The following is a 27400-nucleotide window of genomic DNA, read 5'->3' on the forward strand; positions in this document are numbered from 1 at the left end:
ACCTAGCTACCTACCAAATTTCATGATTCTAGTTCAATGGGAAGTACCATAGGTTTCTTGACAGACAAACAGACAGACAGAAAGGCAGACAGACAGACAGACAACAAAGTGATCCTATAAGGGTTCCGTTTTTCCTTTTGAGGTACGGAACCCTAAAAATATAAGTCGACGCGCAAGAAGTCGCTGGCATTCTTTTTATTTTGCGTTAAGACTTTTCGTAGTGCCACCAATATTTTTTTGATATTAAATTGATAAGGAAAATAATTTCTATTATTATTTATATGATCAATAAATAATAATAGATATAAGAATAATAATAGGTTGATAAGACAAATTAAAAAATCTATTTAATTACATACTTTTTATTGTAAAAATATTTTATATGCTTAGCTATTACATATTTACAAAGAACAGTGATGAATGTGGCCAGTCAACTATGGAGTATCAGACTGAAGCCAGTAGAAGATTGGCGGCCTGTCTTTGGCTACCAAATACTATCTCCCACTCTTTTTATGTAAAAAGGCTTTGTGTTTAAAGGGTTATTTGAAGACCTTTACTAAGAAACATATTATTATAAGATATTTTAAACAGTACCTGGAGCAAGCAACTTTACTCCTCTATCAAACAATTTAAAAAGGTATTGGGACGTTTTAGCTTCTAATGTATGCAAATGGTTCCTTTGATATTTCTGATAAAGGTATTTGAAAGTTAGGTGACCTGAGACATCAGCGCTCAATCCTGAGGAGAGGCTTTCTACTTCCACTACAATTTGCGCTTTGTGGCAGAGGAGATTAGCAAACACATTTGTTACATCATCCTCCATAGCAACATAACAGTGAAACAGTGCAAAGGAATTATTGTATGATCTTGTAAGATCAATAATTTCTTTGCATATTCTATTCGCTTGTCTCAAATCAAACTGAAGATCAAACAGATGAGAAACCCCATCAAAAATAACATTTACAGAACCATATTTTTCAGACATGTCATTAAGCTTTTTTTTAACATTACACAAAAAATCCTGTGCAGAATTATTACAATTTTTCAAAATATTATTAAGTAGTTCATTGCCTGCATCATAAAAATGAATTAGACCCAGTTCTATTGATTTGTGTAAGTTATAGTTCATCTTGAGACCAACATTATGATAATGCAAAAGGGAGTTGTGGGTAGATATAATAAGTACAGCATTTTTATTTTTGATGCAGTTTCCAAGAACACAACTTGTTACAAAAGAGCTATCACATCCATGTATTTCTTTAAGAACAATTATTTTGCTGGACTCAGCTTCTTTATCCAATTCAAAGCTTGATAATATATCTGCCGCCATTCTGAAATAAAGTTAGGTAGGCATTTTATATACAGTTTTGAAGCATTTATTATAATATTCATGTGCTAAGGTATAATGTAACTATTTGTAAAATCTGTTCTATTGATTCTTTGATCTCACACATTATAGGTATAGAATAGAAATTTTTTACCACAAAAAGCGATAAGGCTAACAAGACTGCAGCGGTGATCTTAGTTCGTGAAAGTCCGAGCGACACTAAGCTCGTGGCTTGCGCCGCGCCGCTCGTTTAAATACGAGTGTCTGAATGTTTTCGAGTTGGTTATGTAATGAACCACCGAGGCACTAATATAAATTAACACAAAACAGGAAAGATCGTTCTTAATTATTATCAATAGGTATGGTTATTGCGGCTGTGACAATTTCAACATTCAGCAGTCATTCCTATTGTGAATAACATAATTCCATCATAATTCTATTTAAGAGTTAGCTTAAAATGTAAGTACCTCATGAAAATTCTGTTAATACATAATTTATAATTAAAATTCTTGCTTTTAGAGTTAAATTATCGGATCGAAAATAAAATTATTATCCAAAGACTAAACATAACCTAAAATTGCAACATTTGATTGAGCATTGTGAAATGTGACGTGACAATTTGAATTGACATTGATATTTGATTGACAATTATTGTCATTGTCAATTTTTTCATACCTACTCTATTTATCTAAATAGTATTACTTAATAAAAAATATAGGTAACAATTTAAAATAAATAAATAAATCATATATAAAATATAACATAATTTAATATAAATTAAAATTGTATCTTTAATTTTCAAAAACTTTAGGGAATAACAAGGTCATTGGGAATAACTATAAATTATTCCCACTGTACCGGTTCACTCAAAATCAAAAATAAATGGGTAACTTTGTCATATTATCTATTTGACGTAAAAACTCACAAGTATATTAAAAACTTTTTTAATGACTGGCATTCTAAAATATTCTAGTCTGGCTAATGAAAGATGAAACTGAAATCGCCCGGCAAATTTTAAAAAAATTTGGAGGGCATCCCCAAATAAGTTTGTAATAGTATAAAAATAAGTAGTGAAAAAATTTGAATAACTTAATTTGATACTTGCAATTATTTAATTTTTTAAATGTAAATTTACAGATTAAAAATCTTTTCACACTTATCCGGTTTTACAAACTTCTACGATTTTAAAAACTCATCAAGGGATTGGGGGTTCGGTTCCCACTTTGACGTCCCTGATAAATCTTCCAGTTTTATTATCAAAGGAAACATTTTTTGTGTTAAAATCAGAAATCATAACCAATGATGTAATATCAAGTATCAAAATTAAATTGTCATACTTACATAAGAAATGGATGACGTCAATCGACGTTTTGGGCTGCCCACTAAAAAGTATGGAAAAAAGCCGAGGGTCATCTTTCATTAGCCAAACTCTAGTACCACAGCTAGTACTACATCAATGTAGCCCATTTTTGCTGTGTCAAGCATGGACGTACTATACTAAGGTATCAAGACATGAGAAATAGTATTGAGCCGCTAAATTCGTATTCCGTGCAAATGCGCGTCCTCATGATACACATGGTAAACATCTAAAAGCGTAAGCGAGCATCAGCAAACACCACAGATGGCTTGGCCAATCGGAACGCTCCAAAGCGTTGGCAAGCACCTGTCCAGACGCTTGCTGTTTGTTACAAACATTCGGCGGCCCTATTACAGTTTCGTAAGGGGTCCAGGATGTGAGCAAATTAGTTACATAAAAACTAAATCAAAATCGGTTCATTCGTTTAGGAGCTACGGTGCCACAGACAGATACACAAACACACAGATACACACGTCAAACTTATAACACCCCTCTTTTTGGGTCGGTCGGGGGTTAAAATTGGCCAAAACACAAAATCCTAAATGTTGTCTCAGCTGTGAACTCAAAGAGTATGTAATCACAATGTGAACTGTCAATGGTGTCAATGTCATTAGACTGGTTTATAGTGATCTGTGATGTCACGTGATAATGGGGGCCGGGGGATGCCAATTTGAATTTTGTCAATGGACCCAAACTAAATCACTGAAAGAAACAGAGTAGAAGCCAGGAAACAGAAAATATGAGTTCCTATTTCATAACATGCATTACCTATATATTTTGGCGTAACATTGTGGCGATTAGTATAAGACATAAATAACTTCCACTAATGTGGAAATGTTACATAATATTTTAACTTCAATGACTTATTCCGGTTTAGATCCCAGAATTCAATGCAACTATTGCAAAAGTAATTAAGGAAGTTTGAATAAAATAAAATATGGAAAAAGGAAAGGAAGTAAGAGTATCATTATGGTATTTTGGAGGTTTGGCATCTGCTGGAGCCGCCTGCGTCACTCATCCTTTAGATTTACTGAAGGTTCAAATGCAAACTCAAAAAGGAAAAAATATATCAATGCTCCAGCTGACAGGAATAGTTCTTAGAAATCAAGGTAACATCACACTCAAACATATTCTAATTCAATATACGTACTTATTTTTTATTAGCTTTTATGCCTGTCACTTGGTGGACAAAACAAATTTAAAATCCTTAATCATAGGGGATTGAATTCTCAAAAATTCTGTCTTAGCAGATATCAGTATATAGATATACAGATAATAGCAATCTGCATGCATAGCAAATAATAAATTATAATAATAATAGCAAATTGCAGCCTGATCCATCCAATAATTTGTGCTGCGTGTCGATAGATCAATCAGTCAGTCAATTCCCCTTTTCTTTTTACATATTTAGATTCCCCAATTTTTAAATAATTTCTTAAGCTTAACAAACAATTTAATTACACTTTTTTTACATTTTACAATCCATGGTGCAAATAAGCCCAATGGTTTACAATCTCCAACAGAAGACAGTATTATGAAGAGAAGAATGAATCACATTTCGCACAATAATTACATTAATTTTTAAACACCCTAATATGAGTAACTGAACTAATATACAAAATTGAATCTGTTTCAGGGATTATGGGGTTGTATAATGGTATTTCAGCATCTCTTTTGCGTCAGCTAACATATTCTACGGCTAGATTTGGAATTTATGAAGTTTCAAAACAACAATTTTCACCAAAAGATGTAAGTTTTATTGGTGTCAGTTTGAATATAAAAAAGACAAAGTTTAAAATTAAATTATTGAGCCTACAATTTACAAAATGTGAACTTAAATTAGCATAGTGATTGTTAAAAATCATAACCCTTCCTTTCGGCTTTTCTATAGTCGGGTAATAAAAAAAGATAAGGATACTCATTTAACTCTAAACTTGGTAAATTCTATTCATGAACAAATACAAGGAAAAAATGGATATTATTTATGAGTATGCTTAAATTAATAAAATTAAAATCAACATATTTTTCAGGGTAGCGGTTTGCCATTTTATATGTCAGCCTTTCTAGCGGGCTTAGGAGGCTTTGCAGGTGGATTTGTGGGAAATCCTGCTGACTTAGTGAATGTTCGCATGCAAAATGATGTCAAGCTTCCACCAGAGCAAAGAAGAAAGTATGTATAAATGAAATGTTACTAGATAATGCCTATAGATTTGCTGATTTTCCAGGATAAAAATAGCCTTTGCCTGGGATGCCAGCTATCTCTGTTACAAATTTAAAATTTGGTTGAATGGATGGGCTATGGAATAGGTAACAGACGGATAGATACACTTTCATATTCATAATATTGGTATGAAGTTAAAATAATAGTAATAATTTTGGCTTTTATATGTATCTGTTTTTCACATGGGCATGAGAGTAAAATAATTTATTGATGAGAATGCAGGTGGCATAAAGTTAGAATATCACAGTTCTAATTTCGCCATTTATAGTTTCACCAATTTATTCATATTATTATCTTAGATTAGCTATTCTTTGAAATAGTGTTTTAGCCACCATGAAAGTTAAAAAATAAACAAAAAGTGTTATTTCTTATACAATGTTATGGAACCTGTCTTGTGTGAGTCCGACTCACACTAAACCACTTTTTTTCAGTTTAATTGCAGGCATAGTTAGTTTACATATTGCTGATCATAATTAATCCAGCTTGACCTAAACTTTGCTTGGATGAAAGTTAGATTAAGTATAATATGTATAATCTTCTAATACTATAAGTACTGGTTTTTAGTTACAAGAATGCTATACATGGGCTCTATCGAGTGGCAACTCAAGAAGGCATTCTACGCCTGTGGGCAGGGGCTTCAATGACCTGCAGCCGTGCAACTCTGATGACTATTGGACAGTTGTCCTTCTATGATCTAATCAAAGGCATACTACTATCATCACCATACTTTGGAGATAATGTTGTGACACATATAACTTCAAGTTGTTTAGCTGTAAGTACACCAATCTTATTTTTATTTTAGATTTAGGCTGATGGATATTTAAAAGATGCATTAAGCATGCACAAAATTAGTGTCACAGATAAACAATTAAATCATTAATTAGTATTTTGTTAAAAGCACAGACATTAATAAAATAAATTTTAAACTAAAACCCTGAATACACCTTATAGTCAACAAGTGTACAATGATACTAAATTTGAATAGATAACTTGAATTTGAAATGCTGAAATACTGAATGCTGAATTGTTTTTCTGTGTTGTTTAGTATATTTTAATACATAGAGTCCCACTTTTTTGGGTGCAATAGCCCTCATATTAATTTTATTCATATAAAGTGAGGCCTACTCGGACAATAATAACAAATCTCATTCATCAAAATCAACTCAGTAGTTTAGGCGCTACGGTGGAACATACATAAACACAAGCATACATACATAAAGTGCTAAAATTATAACCTCTCCGTTTGGCTTTGGTGTAGTCTGGTAAAAAATAAAGCTATCCACGGATAAAACAAAAATCATACAGTAACAGATACAAAAAATATATTTTAACTAGGTACTGTAATTTTCAGGGTGCTATCGCAACTACATTGACTCAACCTGTAGATGTATTAAAGACCCGTGCAATGAACGCCAAACCAGGTGAGGTGAAGAGCATTTTACTCCTAATTAAAAACACTGCCAGGGAAGGACCTCTAGCATTCTTCAAGGGATACATTCCAGCTTTTGTTAGACTCGCTCCACATACTGTGCTTACGTTTGTGTTCCTAGAACAATTGAGAATAAACTTTGGACATATACACAATATACCGGTAATATAAAATATTATTTTTTACACTAGTCTTACTGATTGCATGCACAATTTGGAATAACAGCCAAATACTGAAAAGTTTCTAATAGTTAAGAGCATCATAAATATAAAATAGTTCTTTTTTTATGATTACCAGATGCTTCATTTTAGACTGCATCATCAATTCATCACAGTGTCAGGTGTTATTGCAGGCTCGCGCTAATCTATACAAGTAATTTAAAAAGTTTTCAAAAACCTGCTAACAACATCTTTTTCAGCTCGCTTAATGTATATAATCCGTTAATTTTTTTATTTTTTAGGAGTTTTATGTACCCAGTGACACTCACGCCATCAAAATCGGTTGAGCCGTTAAGTAATTACGAACGGACTTAGAAACAGACATACAAGTTCAAAACATAATCCTCCTTTTAGGCTTCGCCCCAGTCATGTTAGTTACCAAACTACAATTCTCTTAACTTTTAAAATGCTTTCAGTATTCAGAGCTTGTGTTAGTTTGCACAATAGGATTGGAGTGAGTTTTTAGGTTTTTTTGACTTATTTATAGGTAATATCTTGTTAAATGGTTATACTGTAGAACTTGAAATAAAATTTCAAGTAGGTACTAATGCGATAAAATATTTCTGGCCTGATTTTAAGATTTCAGGTATATTGCTTTCTTTAAATTCCATGTTAGGCTGTTGTTTACTAATATGAAAGTTTAATATGTTAATGGTTTTGTGTTATACGATTTCACTTTATTTATTTTTGAATTTTTTTAATGGAATAATAGTAAATAGGTACTTTATGCTGTCATATAATGACACAATAATATATAGTTAGTATTTAAATAAACCAATTTACAGTGAGAGTAATAGCAACATTTAAGGAAAAAAATGGTATTGTTAACTATTTTTGAAATTATTGGATACTATTTCAATAAATAAGTTTATTTTATTATTTAGCCAAATTAAAAGAAAATTTTAATACATTGTTCACCTGTTTGAATTAATTAGTTAAGAGTTCTTTTGTTTATTCATAAGTAGAACAAAGTTTAGTACAAACACAATATTGACATGGTATAGGTCTAAGGGTACAGTATATTATTATAGTTTTGTTATAGACACTTGGGCAAGCCAAAGCCTAATCATTTTCTAAACTTGCCGATCCATTACAAAACTAAGGTTTTGCTATTACATATTATATTATTATAAAAATAATACTTTCAATATTTCTGATGCATTTTGAATTTTTAAAGCACAAAATATCCTTCAAAATAGGAACATAATTTAAGATCCTTATTAATAAAAGTTTTGAAAAGTTTATTTATCAAATATTAGGTGCTACAAAACTTCCGTATAAACTCTTTAAATCTTTTTTTAATAAAAAACAGTAACTACAACAATATCTGATGTAGTATATGTTCAGGTCGTGCAGTGTACTATGTAAATACGTTGATATGATACTCTTACTTAAACATTTGCATTTAATGACGTATGCTTATAAGTAGACTAAATACGTAATTAATGTTTTAACACACGACCTGTACGTTTACAACACATGCCTTGTGCCAAAGTAACAGATCTTCAAATTTTTTATCAATTTCTGCGCGTTGGATATTTTTTTAAGATACCTAGTAAGTACATAGTTTGTCCATATAAATGAAAATGTCAAGATTTGGATCGTGTGTTGCATGCATCATGTGCACAAAATTGGCTTTAAGTTAATAAATAACAGACAAAAATGTCTGTTAATTACTTTTTATTATCTTAAAAGGTAAACAAGTATAGCTCGTGACAGGTTGACATGGCAATCGGGACGGGGACACCCCGCCTCATACACCCATGGCCATGACGACTTATACTTAGTTACTGTACTGTAAGTTTCTCGCTGAAATGTGTTAAGCACTTACGCGGTCTATACGACTTTGCTACCGTAAACTGACTCCAAAATCGTGCTACGAGTGAAGTGAGATCTAAAGCGCCGGACAAAACGCGTCGCTTACGTGTTTCCCGCGTCGCTAACGCGTTTCTCCGAGGTTTTTTTAAGCAAACTATACCTAGCTCAAAATATACCTACCTATAAAGGGTAATTTATAACACTAGCATGTCGCGAAAATATTGAAGATCTAAATAAAACATTAAGCCAAAAATTCCTGTAATGAAATCGAGTTACCTAGGTACTTTAATAGTGGTTTAATATATTTTTTGACTTTTTTTAGATGACTAACATTCCTCAGTAATAAAAACTATTCTGCCAAGAATATGCATAAGTACAATTTTTAAATACCTAATGTTAAAATATATTTTGTCTAAATAAATACATATTATTATATAGCATTGTGAAGAAAGCTTATAATTCATGAAAGTTTATATAAAATTGTTGTGACTGTCAATCCTATTACATATAGGTACCTCTGTATTATTATAAAACGATAAATGTGAAAATATATTATGCAATTCTATTCATTCATTATCATTACGCAAATTAATGTGGAGTTTGTAATACACATATTATTCTGCATTATGATACCTATTATACTAGATTCACTAGTCATGTAGGTTCATTATCTAAATGTTGTTGCAAATTTCAGGCAGAAATAGATGTCCATACTAAATGCGGTTGTGTAATAAAGTGTTGAATATTATTATGATATTGTTTTTATTTTTTTACGTTTCCGACATACAGTCTATCGGTGAAAACACCGAAGTCTGTGGTCAAAAGAAAGAAATAACACTTGCGCATTCTCCAGCGCTTTCCACACAAACTCAGTCACTCAAGAAATTTCGTAGATATTCTTAGAAACAAATATCTGTAACGGTTTGTCAGGTTTTCGTAAAAATTAAAGCTACGTAATTTTAAAACCACTTTTTTACAGAAATCTGCAAAAGCACATAATATGTATATTTGTTCCTAGAACACAACTACAAATCTTGAGTTTCATTGATTAATAATAATAATCAAAACTAACTGTTCGTATGGAATGCACTGTGGAGCGCGCTAGTGTTAATAGTGCTGTAGAAACTGACGAATGGAAAGGAGGGAATGGGTCTGATACTGTAGGTCTTTAGGTGATGTAAATAATATATTTTTACTTTCATATTATTTCATTTATTTTTTTGATACAATAGCCATCACAACAATAGGAATACAATTTATATCTAAAATCTTTGGACGATAACATCTTGCACCATAAGTTCATAGATATAACACAAACACCTTTTATACTTTGTATTACAAGTGGCTAGCGCACAAACTTCGCGGATACACTAACAGCAATAATAATAACAAGCTGAGGCTGAGCGTAGGTACTTTGTCTACGCTCAAAAACAAGTCACATTTATGTGAAAGAAGACAAAGCTTTTTAACTTCTAGTTAAAATGAGATAGATTTATGTCATATAAGTCTTGTTTTAGATCTGCGAAAAGTCAAAGTAGGTACCTACGCTCTGTAGATCTCAACCTTACTTTACTAATACTCTACCGGCTACCCGCGGAAAGAAGTTAGTATAGCACTCTCTCTGTTACGTAATTCCATACAAATGATAGAGACAAAAATCTCAGTGGGCGCTAACCATTTTGAGTCACCAACCAATTACAAACGAAACTATGTTTTCTAATTTAATTTCGAATAACTCACATTACAAGGACATATTTTGGGTTACCCATCATGTTTTCCGTCAGCTCAGATAGTTCTGAGCCTCCAAAGGTTTACAATATTATGCAACTGGGGTCAACACCTATGGTACGAGTGCGCTAGCTATTAACTAAATATTCACTATATAATTCACACAATAATTACTATCTATTGCTTAGTCTAAAATGGAATTACACTGAGATTATTATAAAGTTTGTTAGATAGCCTGAAAATAATGAGGCCACATTTAAAATAAACAGGTACAGTTGGTGATATAGCAATATTACCATATAATAAGTTATGACAATATTCTGAGTATTTGTAAAAACATGTTCTATTTATATTCTTTGACGCACTTACGTTTTATATCATTAAAAATCGAAGATTATAATTATGATAAAAAAACTGTGTAAACATCAGATCTACAAAATGGTCGCGCTATTTGTAAATTATTCCATAATACAAAACGTTCCTCTCTTTATAGCCTGGTCAAGTTTTTGTCGTCGTCGTTAAATTATGTTGCATTGTTCAAGCATAGCCTCTACGTTTAAATAGCATCATCTCTAAAAAGAACGAAATAGTCTAGTCTACTCGAATACTATCGACTAGAAATGGAAGAATACTAAAATCGAAAGGTCAATAATTGTAAAGAATATCTCAAGTGTTATGGGTCCCCTTTTGGCATTTGCGTTTAGATTTTAGTAAGGCACCATCACCACGGGCGAGAGTATCGCGGCGATAGTAGTAGTATGGTAGATTATTCTTCTAAAAGTTTAATTGAATAAAAAATTTTTGAATAATCTCGCCGTTCCACCAAATTCGATACCAAACTCTATGGACACAGAGCAATATTATCGCGGCGATACGACGAGTGACTCTGGACGAGTATAACGTCACGGAGTCGTCACGTCTCGCGATGATATCGTCGAGTTCAGATGGCTGTGAGCACGGAATCTCAGACTGGACCGCGATCCAAACCATGGCTACATTTAATCGAAATTCGCAACACAGTTCGGCTCGCAGTCGGATCCGCGTGGATCTATCTGCGGTTCAAAACACAGTCCTAGATACTCAGTACGAACTCTACGTGTGCACTGTGGAGGTCGCTATTGTGTGCTGTGCTAGAGCGATGCAGCAGAACTCAGTGACGACAGACAGTTTATTCTACGCTCATATGTTGCTGAGAGCTTTGTCGCAGCATAGTGCTCCGGCCCGCGGGCTCGATGTGTATGGAGGCCGAGCCCTGCATCCACGGCTCGCCGTCCACTTGCATCGCGCAGCAGCCGTCCAGCTCAATCTGCCAAAATAACATTTAATAAACTATTAACATTATAATCATCAGCCTGTGGATGTCCACTGTTGGAGATAGGCCTTCCCTAAAGAGCGCCACCACACCCGGTTGTCAGTCTTCCTCATCCAGCCACTTTCGGCCAGCCGCTTTATATCGCCAGTTCATCGTGCTAGAGGGCATCCCACACTACGCTTGCTTATACGTGGTCTCCACTCAAGGACTTTCCGGCTCCAAACTTAGGCCGGCAAATTCCTGAAAGACCGGCAAGACAACGCATCGGCGGTACCTCTGGTGCTGCAAATGTTTATGGGCGGCGGTAATCAGTTAACACCTGCATGCAGGTGACCCGCCTGCTCGTTTTACTCGCTATTTTTTATTTTAAAAAAATAGGCACTAGACAATGGTTAACGGGATGGACGACCGACTTTGAAGTCCAGATATGACCTTTTCGTTTCCTCCTTGCATTGGCGTTAACACGTTGGTCCCGGTTATCATAACTAAAATCTGATAATGACTGAAAACCTAAGTCGACATTTGGTTCTTTTAGTGTAGTTGCGTGCAAAAGAATCTGAGAACCCACCACACTAATATCCCAATAAAATTCTTATCATCATGTGATTCACGGTTAGGGGTCACAACCCTCAGAAATGAGGTATACGGCGCACAGAGACTCAGAGATACTTACCCACACATGAGAAGCTTGAGCGAACCGATAAGGCTGGGCCAGGCCGCACTGCAGCCGCGCTATGTGGAACGACGACGAAATGCCAACTACCTGTGTACAGTCAAAGACCGTAAGTCGTTTAGCAACTTAATTCATATTCGTGTGGCACGATTACGCATATGGGTTAGGTGTGTGTGCCATGTTTATAGAAAAGGGTCATAATATTGTGACAGGTTTTAGATGCAATAGTTTCGCGGAGTTGCTACTCGAATTCTGAGGCCGACATACATCTTGTAGTATGTCTGTTTACTCGCTACAGTTATGTCTGCTATGCTATGACAAAATAATGAAATGATTTTTCTGAAAAAAAACCGGTCAATGACTCGAACTCACACACGAAGGGTTCTATACCATTGCACAACAAATAAAACTATTTATTTATTTATTTTGAATAACGGCGGCCATTTCGGGATTTTTATTATTTGTTGTTATAGCGGCAATAGAAATACACATTCTGTAAAAATTACAGATCTCTACCTATTACGGTTCACGAGATACAGCCCGCTAACAGACAGACGGAAGGACGGATGGACAGCGGAGTCTTAGTAATAGGGTCCCGTTGGTACCCTATGGGTACGAAACCTTCAGAATTATTACGTGAAGGAAAATATTACTAATTTAGTATTGGAAAAAATTCTAAAAATATTACCTCAAGTTTGCCATCATCCATGTACTGATCTCCAACCTCATCTTCACTGCCCAGACCTTGAAAAATTAAATTTGCATTATGTTAACAGACAGAAATGATTGTACACTCTCCGGTCGTTCTTTCGTTACTGATTATCGTGATCCTGGCAAAATGGCCTTGAATGGATCAGTTGTTCCATTTCCTTCTGTAGGTAGCCATTTTAGGGATTGCGTAGAGCTGACACGGATTCCTTCATTTGGTCAGACCATCTTGTTGGTGGGCGGCCTCTCCCTCTTCTGCCCTCAGCGTTGCCCGTAACAATCAGCTTCTCTAGGATGTTATTCCCACGCTGCATGTGCCCGAAATAAGAAAGCAGAGTCGTTATACCATGTTGGGACAGGATAGATACATTTGTGCGTTTGGCCGACCACAGAATGCGTAACATTCCTCCTGTGGTGCCTCCAGCACCACATTTTGGACGATTGTACAATCGTCTGTCAAATGATTAGTTTTAGTATGAAGGTATAAGACCACGACTACCGCCCGACCTTTGCGAATAGAATACATAATTTGCCCGAGTCGGGCAGTGACTACCTGCTGCGGTCTCGTGCCGGTTTTTTTTTTTTTTTTTTTATTCTATTATTTTTAAGGGGCTTTTATAGGTGTCCTATATGCCAGCCCCATCGGTACAATCTAAATTAAAATTAAACTAGGTATATACCTAAAACTACAACAATTTGAGAGAATCACTAACAAATTCATACACTTTCATTGCCGAAACGCTCAAAGGTTTGTTTGAAATACAGTTGAAAATACCAATATTCATAAAATTTAAATTTAGTTCACATATTAGTGTTTCTCTCAAATTGTGATTCTGAACACATGCCAGTAGCAAGTGTGAGACATCATCTACGTTACCACATACTTCACAATTGGGAGAATCCCTTTTCCTCATTAAATATTTAAACTTGCCTAACGGCACGTGTCCAGATCTAAGTCTAAATGCTATAACTAACTTATTTCTACTAATTTTACTATTTACAAACTCTGGCAGTTCCATTGCATAATGTTTAAAGTGCATCTATTGTTGCAGCTATCCATTGTGAAATATACTAAAGAAATTTTTCAGCATGTCATTATCATTGATCAATCCAACTACTAGCATTTTAATCTCCTCTATGATAACTTTAAAAATTAATTTCATTTTATTCTCCAAACTTGTTTGTGAAAAGCACACATCCTTAATTTTTAATAGCAACCTTACAAAGTCAAATCTCTTATGTCTCTTCTCATATTCTTCTCTATTTTCTCCTTGGCGTCTTTCTCTTTCTGTGTTTTCAGCTATATATTCTGTATCACCAACTACACGTTCTACCTTACTTCCTTTTTTCTTCCTTTTTTTTTCTTTCTGTGACCCAGTCTGTACCGTCTCAATATTCTCCATTTCTATTTCACTATCTGATGACTCTTCTTTCTTCTCATTATGAATTTCAGCTTCAGTAACTAGAACATCTCTATAAGTCTTATTCAAATTCGTCTCATTATAATTTACGTTACGATTGTTGAATTCTTCATTTGTTTCGTTCATATTATAACGCTGACGTCTATCACTTAATTTCTTTTTATCATAATATATAAGCAAAGCCTGTCGATATTTACAGTTTTCCTCACACATAATCTTCCTGATCTCCTTTTCTTTGAGAAATACTGGACAGGACATTCTTTCAAGTGCCATATGATTCCCATTGCAGTTAATGCAAGAATATATCTTGGTCTCACAATTTGAGTGTTGTTCTCCACATTTTGGGCAAAAATCCTTCTTTCTTGGACAAAATTTCTTTGTGTGGCCATAGCGCCAGCAGGAAGAGCACTGCGTGACAGGAAATGTGAATGGTTCCACCTTAAATCTGCACCCGTATATCAGTATATACGAGGGTAAGGTAGGACTCTTAAAACACACCCTTACTGATTCACTCTCAATCCAGTCACCATTTTCTAAACATCTCCTTAATCTCTTAATAGATAAAATTTCGAATTCACTTTCAAAACTCGCGAGCATTTCTTCTTCTTGAACATCTAAATCAATATTTCGTACTACACCGAATATCATTTGCAACCCCTCTGTTAATTGACATCTATAATCTGCTTCCGCAAACCTTTTATTGCTTAGTAGTTTATGAGCATTTTCTTTGTCACCAAACTCTATCAAAACTTTAAAAGGACTTTTATATTTAATACTCAATATGCTTAGTATATTTTCTGATCGTAATAGTTTCGCTAGTGCCATTTGTTTAGGCAAAATTTCCTTTGACGTAACACTCACCTCAATCTTCTCATTTTCTTGTGTTTGTCCCATCATATCGATGTCATCATTCAAATCACTACTACCCGACTTGCGTACAGCGAGACGTTTTGTACGCCGCCGCGCTACCATTGTAAATCCTTCTTCGTCAATACTCGCGCCGCTACTGTCACGCAAACTTTTTTCCCGTTGCCTTTTTTCGCATCGTACACTTTCGTCAAATTCATTTTCACACGAAATATAACGTTCGCACTCCATTTCCTTACTAAATTCACTCATATTCCCATTTTATTATTTTGGTGTGGGTAAACAAAAAACTTTTATCAATTATTGAGAAAGCGCCCGCTCCAAACCAGTGCGTTCGCACGAATGCTCGTGCCGGTTAATATGATAAATTGCTCCGTGGCACAAGTAAAAGTAGATCCACACCTGCACACGCGCACGAGCCGTATCGAACATTTATAGCCGTATCACTCTCTGTGCGCAATTGTATGTAGCGAACGCATATATCATGTTTGTACTTATTCCCGAAAACTGACGAACATTTACACGCCGTGACTTGTACAACATGCACGCAAACAACTCATGGCCACGTCCACATCAAGTTCTTATCATGCGCATGCGCAGGTGTGGATCTGCCTTAACGCACTCACTCCAGAGGTCGACGCCGGCGCCCCACGAGGGTATGTTGAGCGCTACGAGCGCCTGCAGCGGCGGCAGCTGCAGCGCGTGCGTGCCCGCCTGCACGCGCAGCCGCCGCTCCAGCCCGCCGCAGCCGCCGTCGTCTAGCGCGCGCCCCACTCCCAGCAAGGCATACGCTATCTACAAGCAATGTATACTTCGACTTATAATAGAAGTAACAAGTTATAAGACAAATTTCAAAAATGAAAGAGCACGCCCTAGCTGTGTAACCACCCCAGCTAACCTTGCCTAGGCTTTACAGAAGACTCACGTAGTTGAGGTACCGGCTCGCGTACCGGTACAGGAATTGCGAGCGCGCGCGGTGGAAGTCGAGCGCGACCTGCGCGTCCACGCCGATGCTCGCGTAGTTGTACGCGTACAGCACGCGCGAACTGCGCAGCCGCCCCAGCCGACCTTGTCTTGGCTTTATGGTGATCTTCCATCTGAAATAATTCTACCAATGAGTTTCTTATAAAAAAAATAAAGCCTCTTCACTTCAATATGAATGGATTACCACCTAAAAAAACCAGTCAAGTGCGAATTGGACTCGCACACGAAGGTTTTGTTAGAGTTAGAATTGTACGAGATTATTCACTTTTTAATTTTTTTATATTTACAAAGCTGTCATTTTGAAAATTAGTATTTGTTGTAGTGACAATAGAAATACACATTCTGTAAAAATTTCAACTCTCCACCTAATGCATAACAGTTCATAAGATAGATTTGTAGGAAGTCGGCGCCCCGGGAAAACGCCAAGTACCGAACGAACGCCCTCCCGCGGTTCGACCCATAATATAACCTACAGGTTGGTGGGGCCGTGAGAGGTGGAGGGTTGTCCCTGGTTGATGAGATACAGGCCGCTGACAAACAGACGGGCGGACGGACGGACAGTAGAGGCTTAGTAATAGAATCCCATTGGCACCCCATTGGTTACAAGGTATATTCTGTTATTGTACATACAGCCTTAATTTTCACCTGTCTAAAATTTGTTCATCTGCTTGCTTCAACGATGTGATAATGGAATGTGCATCGAGGTCTGAACAGGACGCTCCCCAGCCCAGCGCTCGCGCCAGATCGTTGCCGGTGCCCATCGGCAAAATGCCTACTGAAGCCTGTAATAGTATACCTAATATATTATACACTTAAAGTTAGGCAAGCCTAGTAAATATGCAACAGTTCATATCCACACATATAAGTACAACACACGTAAAAGTGTCTGTCGGTCTGCTCTGTTATAACTTATAACCGCCCATTTTGACGACATTTCGTAAAGATAGCTTTCATTCCAAAAAAACAGTAACCATGGCAATGTTAAAACCTAAATCTACGCGGACAAAGTAGCGGGCTATAAATTATATAATTAGATGCATTATTTGATACAAGCCTACAACGTAGAAAGAGCTTCCATACAAAATCTCAAGTTTCTAGACAAGTTGTGGCACTGTTGTCAATCACCTATGAGCCGACTGTGTAACCTTGATATGTGGGGCGGAGTGCAACGCGTTGAGGACCCACGCGACAGTTCCGTCGCCGCCCGCGACCAGCACGCGACACCTGCTCGGCAGCCAGCGCACGGCGCGCTCCGGCGATGTGGCACTGATGTCAATCACCTATAAGGCAACACTGTATTTTGTTTTTCATAACTTTTCATAATAACTCGTATCTTTTATATTTTCTTATGTACGGGTCTCTGTGTTTATTGCATTACAAACATGGGCTACTTCTTAGACCAGAAAAACAAAAAGTTCCCACAGGATTTTATTAAATAAAACAACTCTACTCAGACATAGTCGCAGGCATCATCTAGTATTATGCAAGTCAAACAAACCTGAAGAGGATTAAGAAGACCTCTGAAAATTGAAAGAACCTCATCACTTCTATTACTGCCAGATTTTCTATTAGCTGCAACAAGATATTATTATATTTTTAATATTGTGTATCTAACTACCTACAGACAAATAAATTAATATTTCATAAACACTTACCAAAAATTATCAATGGCTCCCAGTTATCATTGGGTAGGGGTTTAATATTTACAATTTTTCCTTTTTCAACTAGTACATTTGTAGGTGGAATAATAATATTTTTGTACTTTTGGAAATCACATGGCTAAAATAAAAAATCAAAAAGTAAAAGTTAGTAAATATGTTAAGTACCATTATAATATTATTTTCTTATATTTTGTGGGACTAAGGTATTTTATATAAAATAAAACCTGTGTCTGACTCTAGAATACAAGCTGCATGCAGTAGTCAAGATGGGTTCAGCGGGCAAATTATAAAAAGGTGGCAGACACATTTGCACATTTTTAGTTAGACTCTGCTTACCTCAGTAATATCTATTAAATTTTCTTGACTGACTCTAGTTCTTTGGCACCAGGAGCAAAAATATTTATTTAAATGCTCAGCATCCTCACTTTGATCAACATGGTCTTTGGTAGCTGTTCCCACTATACAAAGAAAACTGCAATTAGTCAAAAGTACTTCATATAAAGTTAATAATGTTTGTGTTTGTAGTTATAATTTTTGCAGATTTGAGTTTTAAAAAATATACTTTTTTCAAAGATAAAGAGAAGAATAGGATTATTTCCAGTCCCATTAGTAAGACCATTTATATATACTTAGTATTTCATGAACAAAATAATCCCTTTGGCAGGGTTGGTCCTTAGGATCCAAGGATGAATTGAAGAAATCCACTAAACAAATTTAGCATCCTTGATTTATTCAAAAATAATATTAAACTTGACCTAGTAGCTTAACTCCAGTTCTCAAGTCCATCCTTGTCCATCCTTTCCAAAGGAAATCTTCTTTGGAAAGAATGGAAAGGTTATGTAGTGCACACACACTACATATTCTTTCATTCATTTATCACCAGGTTACAGACAACAAAGAAAAAATCTCTGAATGACTTTCCATTAATCAGCTTAATTATAAAGAAGATAATATTGATAATGGTAAAGTTCTACTACTATTCTATTATCCTGTGAATTAGAGTCCTCTTAATTATTTACCATTAACCCAAAGATGATGGAAGGTCTTGTCAATCGGCCATGTTATTTGTTTGCATCGAAATTTCTTATCAATCATGCGATGACACTTTTTGCATGCACTCACTGCACAGCATTCGCAGAATAAGCCCACTAGAGGTAACATAAGTTTGCTGCAAACTGTACACTAAAAATGAGTTGAAAAATATTCGTTTGACTTTGTAGGCTAACTGTTTTAAGTACTTCAGTAGTTTAATTAAAATACTATTTTGTCTAGTTCCTAAAATACTTACATAAATGTTGTATGGTATTGATTTATTACAATCAATGCTTCTCCAAGTATGACCCCGGACTCTATATTTCGTTTGTATATACGTATTATCTCCCAAAAGTGAATGTATAATACGATAAACAAGGTAACCAAGAAATAAACCACCGATCAGAAAGTAATAATTAAAATGAACGTTTGATATAGTGTCCATTTTTAAGAACTTTATTGAACACGAAACTTTTAAATCCTATTTAAATATTTAGATAATGTGTAGCAATGTAAATCAGCTGCTGCAAAATACTAAACACTATTTTACAATCAACGTACTCTGTGTATTATTTTACTATTTATTTGGAGTTCTGTGATTTTACTTCAATGCAATACCTAACTACCTATAATAAACACAGTAATTTATTAATCACGATTCACCTCAAGAATGCTTCAGTACGAAATATAATTCATCAGAGAAAGACAATATATATTCGTCGTTTTGATTTCAAAGTAAAATTTTCTTTACCTCAAAACCTTCACCAAAACAAATCAAAAGTCAAAAGTCAAAACAAGCAATTATCAATTTTTTTCTCTCGTCTGGCTTTACATAGATTAGCCAATGTCAAGTGCACGTCAAGTGGTCAAGTCTATGGGGAAACTATATAACTAGGTAGTGATCTGTGTATAAGTCGGATGTCGGACTTCGTCTGTAGTGGCGTATGCTGGCGCGCGTGTTATGCCTTTTTGGAATGTTTTTTTTTAGACGTGGCCGGTTTTTGTGTTCTGCTGGTGTTTTACGCACCCTTTATACCTGCAGTAACAATCTATGGTAACAATAAATTATAAGTTGGCTGATACTAAAAAATTATTGCATGCTTTCAGATCAAAGCTAAAGGAGAACGGTCACGCCCCATACAAAAAAAACCCAGGCCCGACAGAAACGAGACATATCTCATTTTTTTTGGTATATCGTGTATTGTTAAATTACATATATTTTATATTCTAAATCAATGGCTAACGCCAAAAAATATTGCCGTATGTTTTTGTTCAGGCGATACACAAAAAAATACAAAGTGTCTATTATCTATAAAATTCGCATATTTATTTTTAATTAAATGACAATACAATAGCTATAGGATGTATCTAAATACAGTTAACTTATATGATTAATTAAAATCGTGGCATTTGATGATTTATTGCATAATATTAAGTTAAATGTACAAAAATGGTCACATACTTACTGTCTACATGCTATCATAACGGCTCAGGTAGCCTGGCGGTGACAGAAACCAATCATTGGGTTTCAGGATTGAAACAAATAAAAATAAAACTAATAGGTATCTCGATATAAAGTTTTATTGAATTTCTATATCTCTTAAAACATAATCCATACCCATTGCTGGGTGGTCAAAGTGATCTCGATGTCTAGCCCACCCTAGGTAATATACAACACTAATGACGTGTGCGCAACTTCCCAATGTCCTTTTACCATGATAGCATGTGCAGTAATATTCCGTTATTGCGTTTCTTCCATTTACATTCTCATCAAACATAATATAAGTATAATATATTTTTGTCGTAACGTGTCGCGAATGGATTCTGCACCTGATTAAAGTATTATTGTTTCTGCCCTCTATTGCCGTTGGATGTCTATATAATTCCATATTATATACTCCCGCGGCTTTCAAATGCTCACTGCAATACGACCGTGCTAACTTCACGTGATAGGTGCCGATTGAGAATTTAATTAACTCTTCAATTGTTAATTGTGGAAAATGTTCAATATCCGGATCATTTCCAGTCATCCTGTGAAACGACACTCTTTGTCGGTTTAGATTATTTTCCTCCACATACTCAAATAATCGATTGGGGCGTTGTATATTTTGATTAATTATTTCAATGAAATCTTCTGTGTATGGACTGTCTCCGTAAGGTTCTTGAAAATAATTAATTAAAGCTGCAGCAATTTTAAAATCTTCAAAATGCGGCACATGTTTGTTGAATACTCTGTTTTTAAAGATCTTGAAGTCGCGCTTGAATCTCCCGTTTATAGTTTCCACGACCCATCGCACCATTGTAATGAGTCGTGATTTATTAGCTTGTTCGGTGCTTAATTGCGTGTCTTGTGGTTGTTTGGTTGGCGGCATGTGAGCAACATAACCATATGTTTCTATTAAAGGTATTGAATCCCGAAAGCCTCGGTCCAAAATAAATGAGTCTCCTTCATGGAAAAAAAAGTGGAACGGTCCGTCTTCAATGGGTCCATCATGGTTTTGCAATATCATTTTCATTATATCAGCATCGGTAGTCCGTGCAGAGTACGGACCTGTTACATCCAAAATATATCCATCCGCGCACACGATCATGAATGGTTTTATTAAGTTTCTGAACTTATGAAGGCTGTAACTGCGGCGTTGAAATAAAAAGTTAGAACTTTTTTCTATGTATATGTAGGTTCCATCGAATGTAACTATTGCTTTTGGTGACTCTTCGTTACCAAACAAAACATTTGGTAAAACCCGGTTGTGGGCTATTACTTCGTCCCTGGTTATATGGTCTAAACCTAGGTGCAATGGAACAAAGTCAGTAATGAGACACTGCCTGACTTTATGTATTTTTCTTCCAATAGTTCGCTCGGTTATATTAAAAAGTGAAGCGATTCTATTATTCGGCTCCCCTGATCGAATTTTGCACAAGTAGATAGCCAAATCATTTCGTGGAGTACTTGAGGACCGATTAAGGCTTGGTATTTGACTCAGCAAATCGTTGAACGTGGCTCTGTTTCTTCCAGTCCAAAAGCTTAACTCGTCGTCAGAAACGTCATCTACATTGAACTGTGACCTTTGTTCCAAAGCTTGTGTATACATGTTGATGATGTCGCCAACACTCTCCGCATTCAAGTCGGTCATTTGATTTGTTATATTTTCCGGTATCTCTTCTATCGCCATGTGTAGTAAATGCCGTTGGCAAATGCGGGCAAGATTTGGTACGTAAAAGTGATAATAGCTAAGGAGTTGTACCTTCACCGAATTAGGCACTTGAAGCAGAGAACTGTTGTTGCAGTTGTCAATTAAACATCGCCGAGCCGTATTAGGTGCACGTCGAACGCCTTGTACATTTACAACAGCAGCTGGTAGGACAGGAGCTGCTGGGACTTGTCGCTCTTGATTAATTGCAGCGTCGATTCTATGCCGACACGAGTGGCAAATCGACCGAGTCCCATCAAAAGTTATCTGTCACAAAATATAAATACACAACATTAATATAAATACACAACGACTTAATCCCATCATATAGGTAGGTATGGTGAAATCAAACTAAATCTAATTGAGACTGCCAGAGCGCCGATTACCTGCGTCCTGCATGGACCGGTTTCGATAAGCGCTGGCAGATCGGCGCCGCGCCGATAACCAGTTTTCTACGAGTGTACGGACTGTATAATGAGTGATGTAGTCTATTTACCCTAACTAACAAAGGTATCTAACTATCAACACTTGACTTTACATTTTTGACACGCTTTTGTATTGGGAAAGGCTTTAATTACAAATATAAAAATGATACATACCTCACCACCAACGATGCGTAATAGTTGCTCTACGAAATCTCTTCGTGTTTCCAGTAATCGTTCATTGAGAACGTATGGACGACGACGGCGAAGTGTACGTTCACACGCAGCACAATTATTAATATTGTTAGCCATATCAACGAACCACTCACAATACAAAAATCAAGTCCAGTAAAGAGAAAGCCAAAAAACGTCGAAAAAATGTAGCCTTGAATACAAAAACGCACAGATCTCAACACAGAAAGCGAAGAACTGCGCCTGCATCTGCGCTGCGTCGGTGCACCCCGCGGCCCACCCCTACCCTACCCCCTCCGCTCCGCCACTGTGTTTTAATGAAAGAGAGAGACAGCATGATTGGTTTCTGTCACCGCCAGGCTACCTGAGCCGTTATGATAGCATGTAGACAGGAAGTATGTGACCGTTTTTGTACATTTAACTTAATATTATGCAATAAATCATCAAATGCCACGATTTTAATTAATTATATAAGTTAACTGTATCTAGATACATCCTATAGCTATTGTATTGTCATTTAATTAAATAAAAAATATGCGAATTTTATAGATAATATAGACATTTTGTATTTTTTTGTGTGTCGCCTGAACAAAAACATACGGCAATATTTTTTGGTGTTAGCCATTGATTTAGAATATAAAATATATGTAATTTAACAATACACAATATACCAAAAAAAATGAGATATGTCTCGTTTCTGTCGGGCCTGGGTCACAGATGACCGTTCTCCTTTTTATTTTAGTATGTGCTGGGTATGTTATTCAGCTTCCACATAGAAAAAGAAAAAGACTTCGTCTTTGTTGGCGTTTGATGGCGCGCGTGCGGTGCCTTTTTGGAGTGTTTTTTTGTTAGAAGTGGCTGGTTTTTGTGTTCTGCTGGTGTTTATTGGTGGAAGCGCTCTAAAGGGGCGCCGCGCGTATGTCGGGGGTCGCCGGCACAGACGAAGTCCATACTTAAACATATTATAGTTTCCGTAACTTGTAATCAATCTTGACATTGGCTAATCACTGAAGCCAGACAAAAGAGAACGCGTAACCGCGAACGCGCCAGCAAACGCCAACACAAACGAAGTCCACAATTATACCTATTCCACAGACCAATACATTTAGGATAATATACTCTGTATTGAATATATCGGAATATATTATACAAGTATCTTGTCATTAATTGTCAACGGATGGCGAGCAATGGCGACTGCGTCGAGTGAGTTCTCATTTTGTAATTTGAGTGCATGATAATGCAATGTTATGGCAGCACCACATGCTTGCGGCAAATAGCAAAAGTCGCACCGTGTCTTCACGGCTGGTACTTTACGCTTGTGTAGTGGTTAACAACGAACGTCAAGCATCGGTAAACACCACAGCTATGGCTTTCCTGCCAATCGGAACGTTCCAAAGCATTGGCAAGCATACGCACCCTTTCAGATGCTTGTTGTTTGCTGTTTGTCAAGCGTCTGGCGCAGGCATCACGCTTGGTCTATAGTCTTTTACTTAGTGTATATATACTCTTTGGTCTTTGACGTATGACGGCCGTGGTGGGTGGTCACTGGTCTGCCGTCTGGTCCAAATATAATCCTACTCTATGGTCCACAGGTCTGGTCCATGATTTTGAATTTTGAGACTTGCGTTGTAAATTGGTATTCGGTTATTACATGGTTAATACATTGAATTGATTAATTTAACGTCGTTAATATCTCGTTAGAGAGTACCTATTTGTATTCCTTGATTATTCCAATCAAGGTGGGAAGTTTACCCTGTGGTCTTGCCTATAAATAAATATGTCTATAGGCACTGTTTATGAAAAAGCATATAAAGGTGATTTCAATCAAGTTAAAGTTAAAATTGACGAAAATAAATCCTTAATAGCAGTTGCAGACACAGTTAGTACTACAATATTTTATCATAAATTGCTTTATTGTTATTTAATCAAAAAACCACCATCACCATTCAACAAATCATGATCATTATTTGGTCATAATCCAATTTTTTTAAATACTTTTTAGAATATTATTTTATTTTTTAGGGTCCCATACCTCTAAAGAAATAACTAATACTATGACTAATAAGTAGTTTAATTTTAACCTAAGCTTATTAATTATCTAATATACAAAAAAATTGACCATTGACGCATGTTAGTCTTTGTTACACTTTGTTCACATGTTCAGAATTTTCATTTTTTGTGTTCATTGTTTTTAGAATAACAGACTACTTATTCATTGGGCCGCCTTGGGTGGCAATGAAAATCTTGTGGATTTTCTCATAGATTTGGGTAGCCCTATTGACCCAAATGATGACACAAACTGTACTCCATTATTATTAGCCTCTTCTGCTGGCAGGTTAGAGGTTGTAAGACTTCTAATTGGAAAAGGAGCTAATGTAAATCACAAATCAAATCGTGGCCAATCATCTTTACATTATGCATGTTCAAAAGGACATATAGAGGTACTTATTACAATTTATATTGTTACATCAGAATGTTGTATTTGCTCCTTGTAATTATTTTTTAATATTTTTCTATAGCTTTGTAATATACATATATATGTCTCAACAAGAACAACTCAATTAGTGAACTTCACTAAACAGTGATAGAATATTGAGCATAGTTTATGAAATGTAATGACAGACCGAACTGACCGACTTTCTTCGTCACTAAAATACTCTAGGGGTAGGATAGATAAGACTGCATGGGTTCGGGATGATCAGATTTTGTCTAGTGAAAACCTAATTGATTATATATTATGTATATTACTCAAGATAACCTAAGTGCCCACCTGCGGCTAGGCACATGAATATTTATGTTCGAATCTAACCTAACCTAACTTTAGATTTTGGTACTTAGATTTCATCCTGAACCACATTCAATGTAATTGTTAAATCCCTGAGGAAGAAGGGCACTTAGGTTCTATTGGGTAATATTATCAGATGCTCAGTATTTTATGATTCACTAGATTTGTTTAGTGAAATAGTTTAAAATTATATCCCAAAGGCAGGGTTTCCTAAATTTTTGGCAGCCATGGACCACTTGCAGAATGTTAAAATTTTATGGACCCCTGTCAAACCTGATTCAGGGGAAAAAATAAACAGTGAATTTTAAAAATCAGTTATATTGGTAGTTTCAACTATTTACTATGACTAACTCATACAAAGAAAAAATCATGATCGATTACATGGTCGGCCAGTGAGGCGTGGGCGGCGCGCGAGCCAAAGCAAGGCAGGGCTTACTGAGTTGCTGCGGATCCCAAGTACACATGTTATGGACCCCTAAGGGGTCTATGGACCTCACTTTTAGAAACTCTGCCCTAAGGGATTCGGCTGACTCCCGGCTTATACCATTTCGCTGCGATATATATATTATACTTACACTACAGGACCGCTTGAACAATGTAGTTACCTTGTCTCACCACATGAACAGTGCAGTTACCTTGTCTCATGCGTCCTCGCACCACACCTAAATTAGAAGTGCACCTTTAGTAGAACAGGTGGTAAATTTAACTGAATTGTTTTAGGTAGCAAAATTATTAATTGATGCTGATGCTAATATAAATGAGGTAGATATACTGGGTGCCACACCACTCCACAGAGCTGCTGCCCAGGGAAGATCCAATATAGTTGAATTGCTTTTGGCGAGTCCATTAATTCAAGTAGATCTAAGTGACTCTACTGGTTGCACAGCATTGTAAGTACGAGTAACTAGATTTTACTTAAGTAATACATTTATCTCAGCTTTTCATAATGACCACATCTGAAACGATAAGTATCATCTCCACCATGACATAAACCATGTTTTTCCAGACATTTAGCTTGTGAAGAGGACAGAGAAGCTACTGCATGTATGTTAGTTCAAGCTGGGGCGAATTTGAACGTAATCAACAAGGAAAAGAAAACTCCATTAGACGTTTGTTCCAATAAATTAAAAAAATCCTTAATAAACTTAACTATTTGAATTGAAAAAACTTGTGTTTTCTATTAATCACTCTGTCTGTATGTATGTTAAGTAGGTAATTGATATTTGTTTTACAAGGCTGCAAAGTAGTTATTTGGCGCGAGTGTAATGTATTGAATTCGAGCAAATGAAGCACTCAAACTTCTTCAAAAATCTTATCCTAAGAAAAATTCATCACTTTTTCTGAGTGAGCAAAAACAACTTTTGCTCACTGGTTTTAGACAGCAAAGGTGCCCTTTTTAACTAGTGAGCTTAAAAGTTGCATGTATCACACAATAGCAAACTTTTTGTTCCTTGTGCCTTTGAATCCCCACTACACTCAGGATTCTAACTTAGAATCACGAGCGTAGCGAGCTAAAAGTCACGCACGACGGTAGTATGGATATGGGGGGGGGGGGGGGGGGGGTATAGAGTGGTGATAGAAACCTTCGCGCGCTCGGGGTTCCTAGGCACTCACAAAAATGAACTTTGCTATCTTATTGAACAAGTAAGTATTCAAAATTTTAATCAGAATTTCTGTCTGTCTGTCTGTTTGTGCCCGCATCCATGAAAACTACTAAACTATGGATCAACGGATTTAAATAAATAAAAATTGGTACAGTGGTAGCTGATATTCCGGGCTAACATATTATAGGGTAGTTTATATCCCGAAAAAAATTAAAGATTCTTCGGGATACAGGATCAAATATTTTATTGATTTTACTCCATAAACTCCATCAAGTCTGTCAAATTAGAACCGATTTTCACAATTCTGTTTTTTCACAAAGGCTGCACTGTCAGGTTAAATAGTATGCCTACCATGTAAGTTTGGTGAAGATTTGACAAATAGTTTCTGAAAGAGGACTGCACTCTTCAACGGGTTACAGCAAATCGTTCGCGATCAGTATAATACCTTAG

General features: G+C 36.0%; 5 protein-coding genes across 11 annotated transcripts in view; 2 read left to right on the plus strand and 3 right to left on the minus strand.

The window, feature by feature from the left end:
- Positions 1–7683, plus strand: part of LOC123871802 (mitochondrial dicarboxylate carrier) — a 10558-nt gene extending 2875 nt beyond the window's left edge. Inside the window, exons 2-7 of one of the 2 annotated variants that reach the window (XM_045915759.1) lie at positions 1514–1786; positions 3562–3793; positions 4321–4433; positions 4715–4854; positions 5470–5677; positions 6257–7683. In XM_045915759.1, the coding sequence (XP_045771715.1) occupies positions 3622–3793; positions 4321–4433; positions 4715–4854; positions 5470–5677; positions 6257–6505 (882 nt within the window). In that variant the 5' untranslated portion in view covers positions 1514–1786; positions 3562–3621 and the 3' untranslated portion in view covers positions 6506–7683. Of the gene's footprint in view, positions 1–1513; positions 1787–3310; positions 3487–3561; positions 3794–4320; positions 4434–4714; positions 4855–5469; positions 5678–6256 lie in introns of those variants that run through there. The other variant, XM_045915760.1, reaches the window with a different exon arrangement.
- LOC123871803 lies at positions 333–2750 on the minus strand. Of its 4 annotated transcripts, none has more exons than XM_045915764.1 (2): positions 2669–2750; positions 333–1331 (listed from the first exon to the last, which is right to left on the minus strand). In XM_045915764.1, exon 2 carries the CDS (start codon positions 1328–1330, stop codon positions 584–586), a length of 747 nt encoding a protein of 248 aa, XP_045771720.1. In that variant the 5' UTR covers position 1331; positions 2669–2750; the 3' UTR covers positions 333–583. The 4 variants fall into 4 exon arrangements, with proteins under 4 accessions (XP_045771720.1, XP_045771717.1, XP_045771719.1 ...); XM_045915761.1 differs by lacking the exon at positions 2669–2750 and adding an exon at positions 1795–1949; XM_045915763.1 differs by lacking the exon at positions 2669–2750 and adding an exon at positions 1504–1629.
- A 3213-nt stretch (positions 7684–10896) lies between the features above and the next one.
- On the minus strand, positions 10897–19533 carry LOC123871796 (diacylglycerol kinase epsilon). 3 transcript variants are annotated; one of them, XM_045915748.1, is made up of 13 exons: positions 19420–19533; positions 19013–19290; positions 18744–18906; positions 18061–18182; positions 17719–17842; positions 17562–17635; positions 17209–17343; positions 16709–16845; positions 16005–16176; positions 15706–15874; positions 12772–12827; positions 12084–12173; positions 10897–11404 (listed from the first exon to the last, which is right to left on the minus strand). In XM_045915748.1, exons 2-13 carry the CDS (start codon positions 19199–19201, stop codon positions 11267–11269), a joined length of 1569 nt encoding a protein of 522 aa, XP_045771704.1. In that variant the 5' UTR covers positions 19202–19290; positions 19420–19533; the 3' UTR covers positions 10897–11266. The 3 variants fall into 3 exon arrangements, with proteins under 3 accessions (XP_045771704.1, XP_045771703.1, XP_045771705.1); XM_045915747.1 differs by having other exon boundaries at positions 19013–19533; XM_045915749.1 differs by lacking the exons at positions 17562–17635; positions 17719–17842 and having other exon boundaries at positions 19013–19533.
- Positions 19534–20356: 823 nt separating this feature from the next.
- Positions 20357–23289, minus strand: LOC123872078. The gene is made up of 3 exons (XM_045916208.1): positions 22547–23289; positions 20655–22214; positions 20357–20416 (listed from the first exon to the last, which is right to left on the minus strand). Exons 1-3 carry the CDS (start codon positions 22679–22681, stop codon positions 20357–20359), a joined length of 1755 nt encoding a protein of 584 aa, XP_045772164.1. The 5' UTR covers positions 22682–23289.
- An 813-nt stretch (positions 23290–24102) lies between these two features.
- Positions 24103–26504, plus strand: LOC123871804 (26S proteasome non-ATPase regulatory subunit 10-like). Its single transcript, XM_045915765.1, has 5 exons — positions 24103–24116; positions 24154–24440; positions 24757–25002; positions 26067–26236; positions 26353–26504. The coding sequence occupies exons 2-5, from the start codon at positions 24339–24341 to the stop codon at positions 26501–26503; spliced, it is 669 nt and encodes a 222-aa protein (XP_045771721.1). The 5' UTR covers positions 24103–24116; positions 24154–24338; the 3' UTR covers position 26504.
- Positions 26505–27400: the final 896 nt, after the last annotated feature.

Source organism: Maniola jurtina, chromosome 14 (genome assembly GCF_905333055.1).
Source record: "Maniola jurtina chromosome 14, ilManJurt1.1, whole genome shotgun sequence".
NCBI classification, from domain to species: Eukaryota; Metazoa; Arthropoda; class Insecta; order Lepidoptera; family Nymphalidae; genus Maniola; species Maniola jurtina.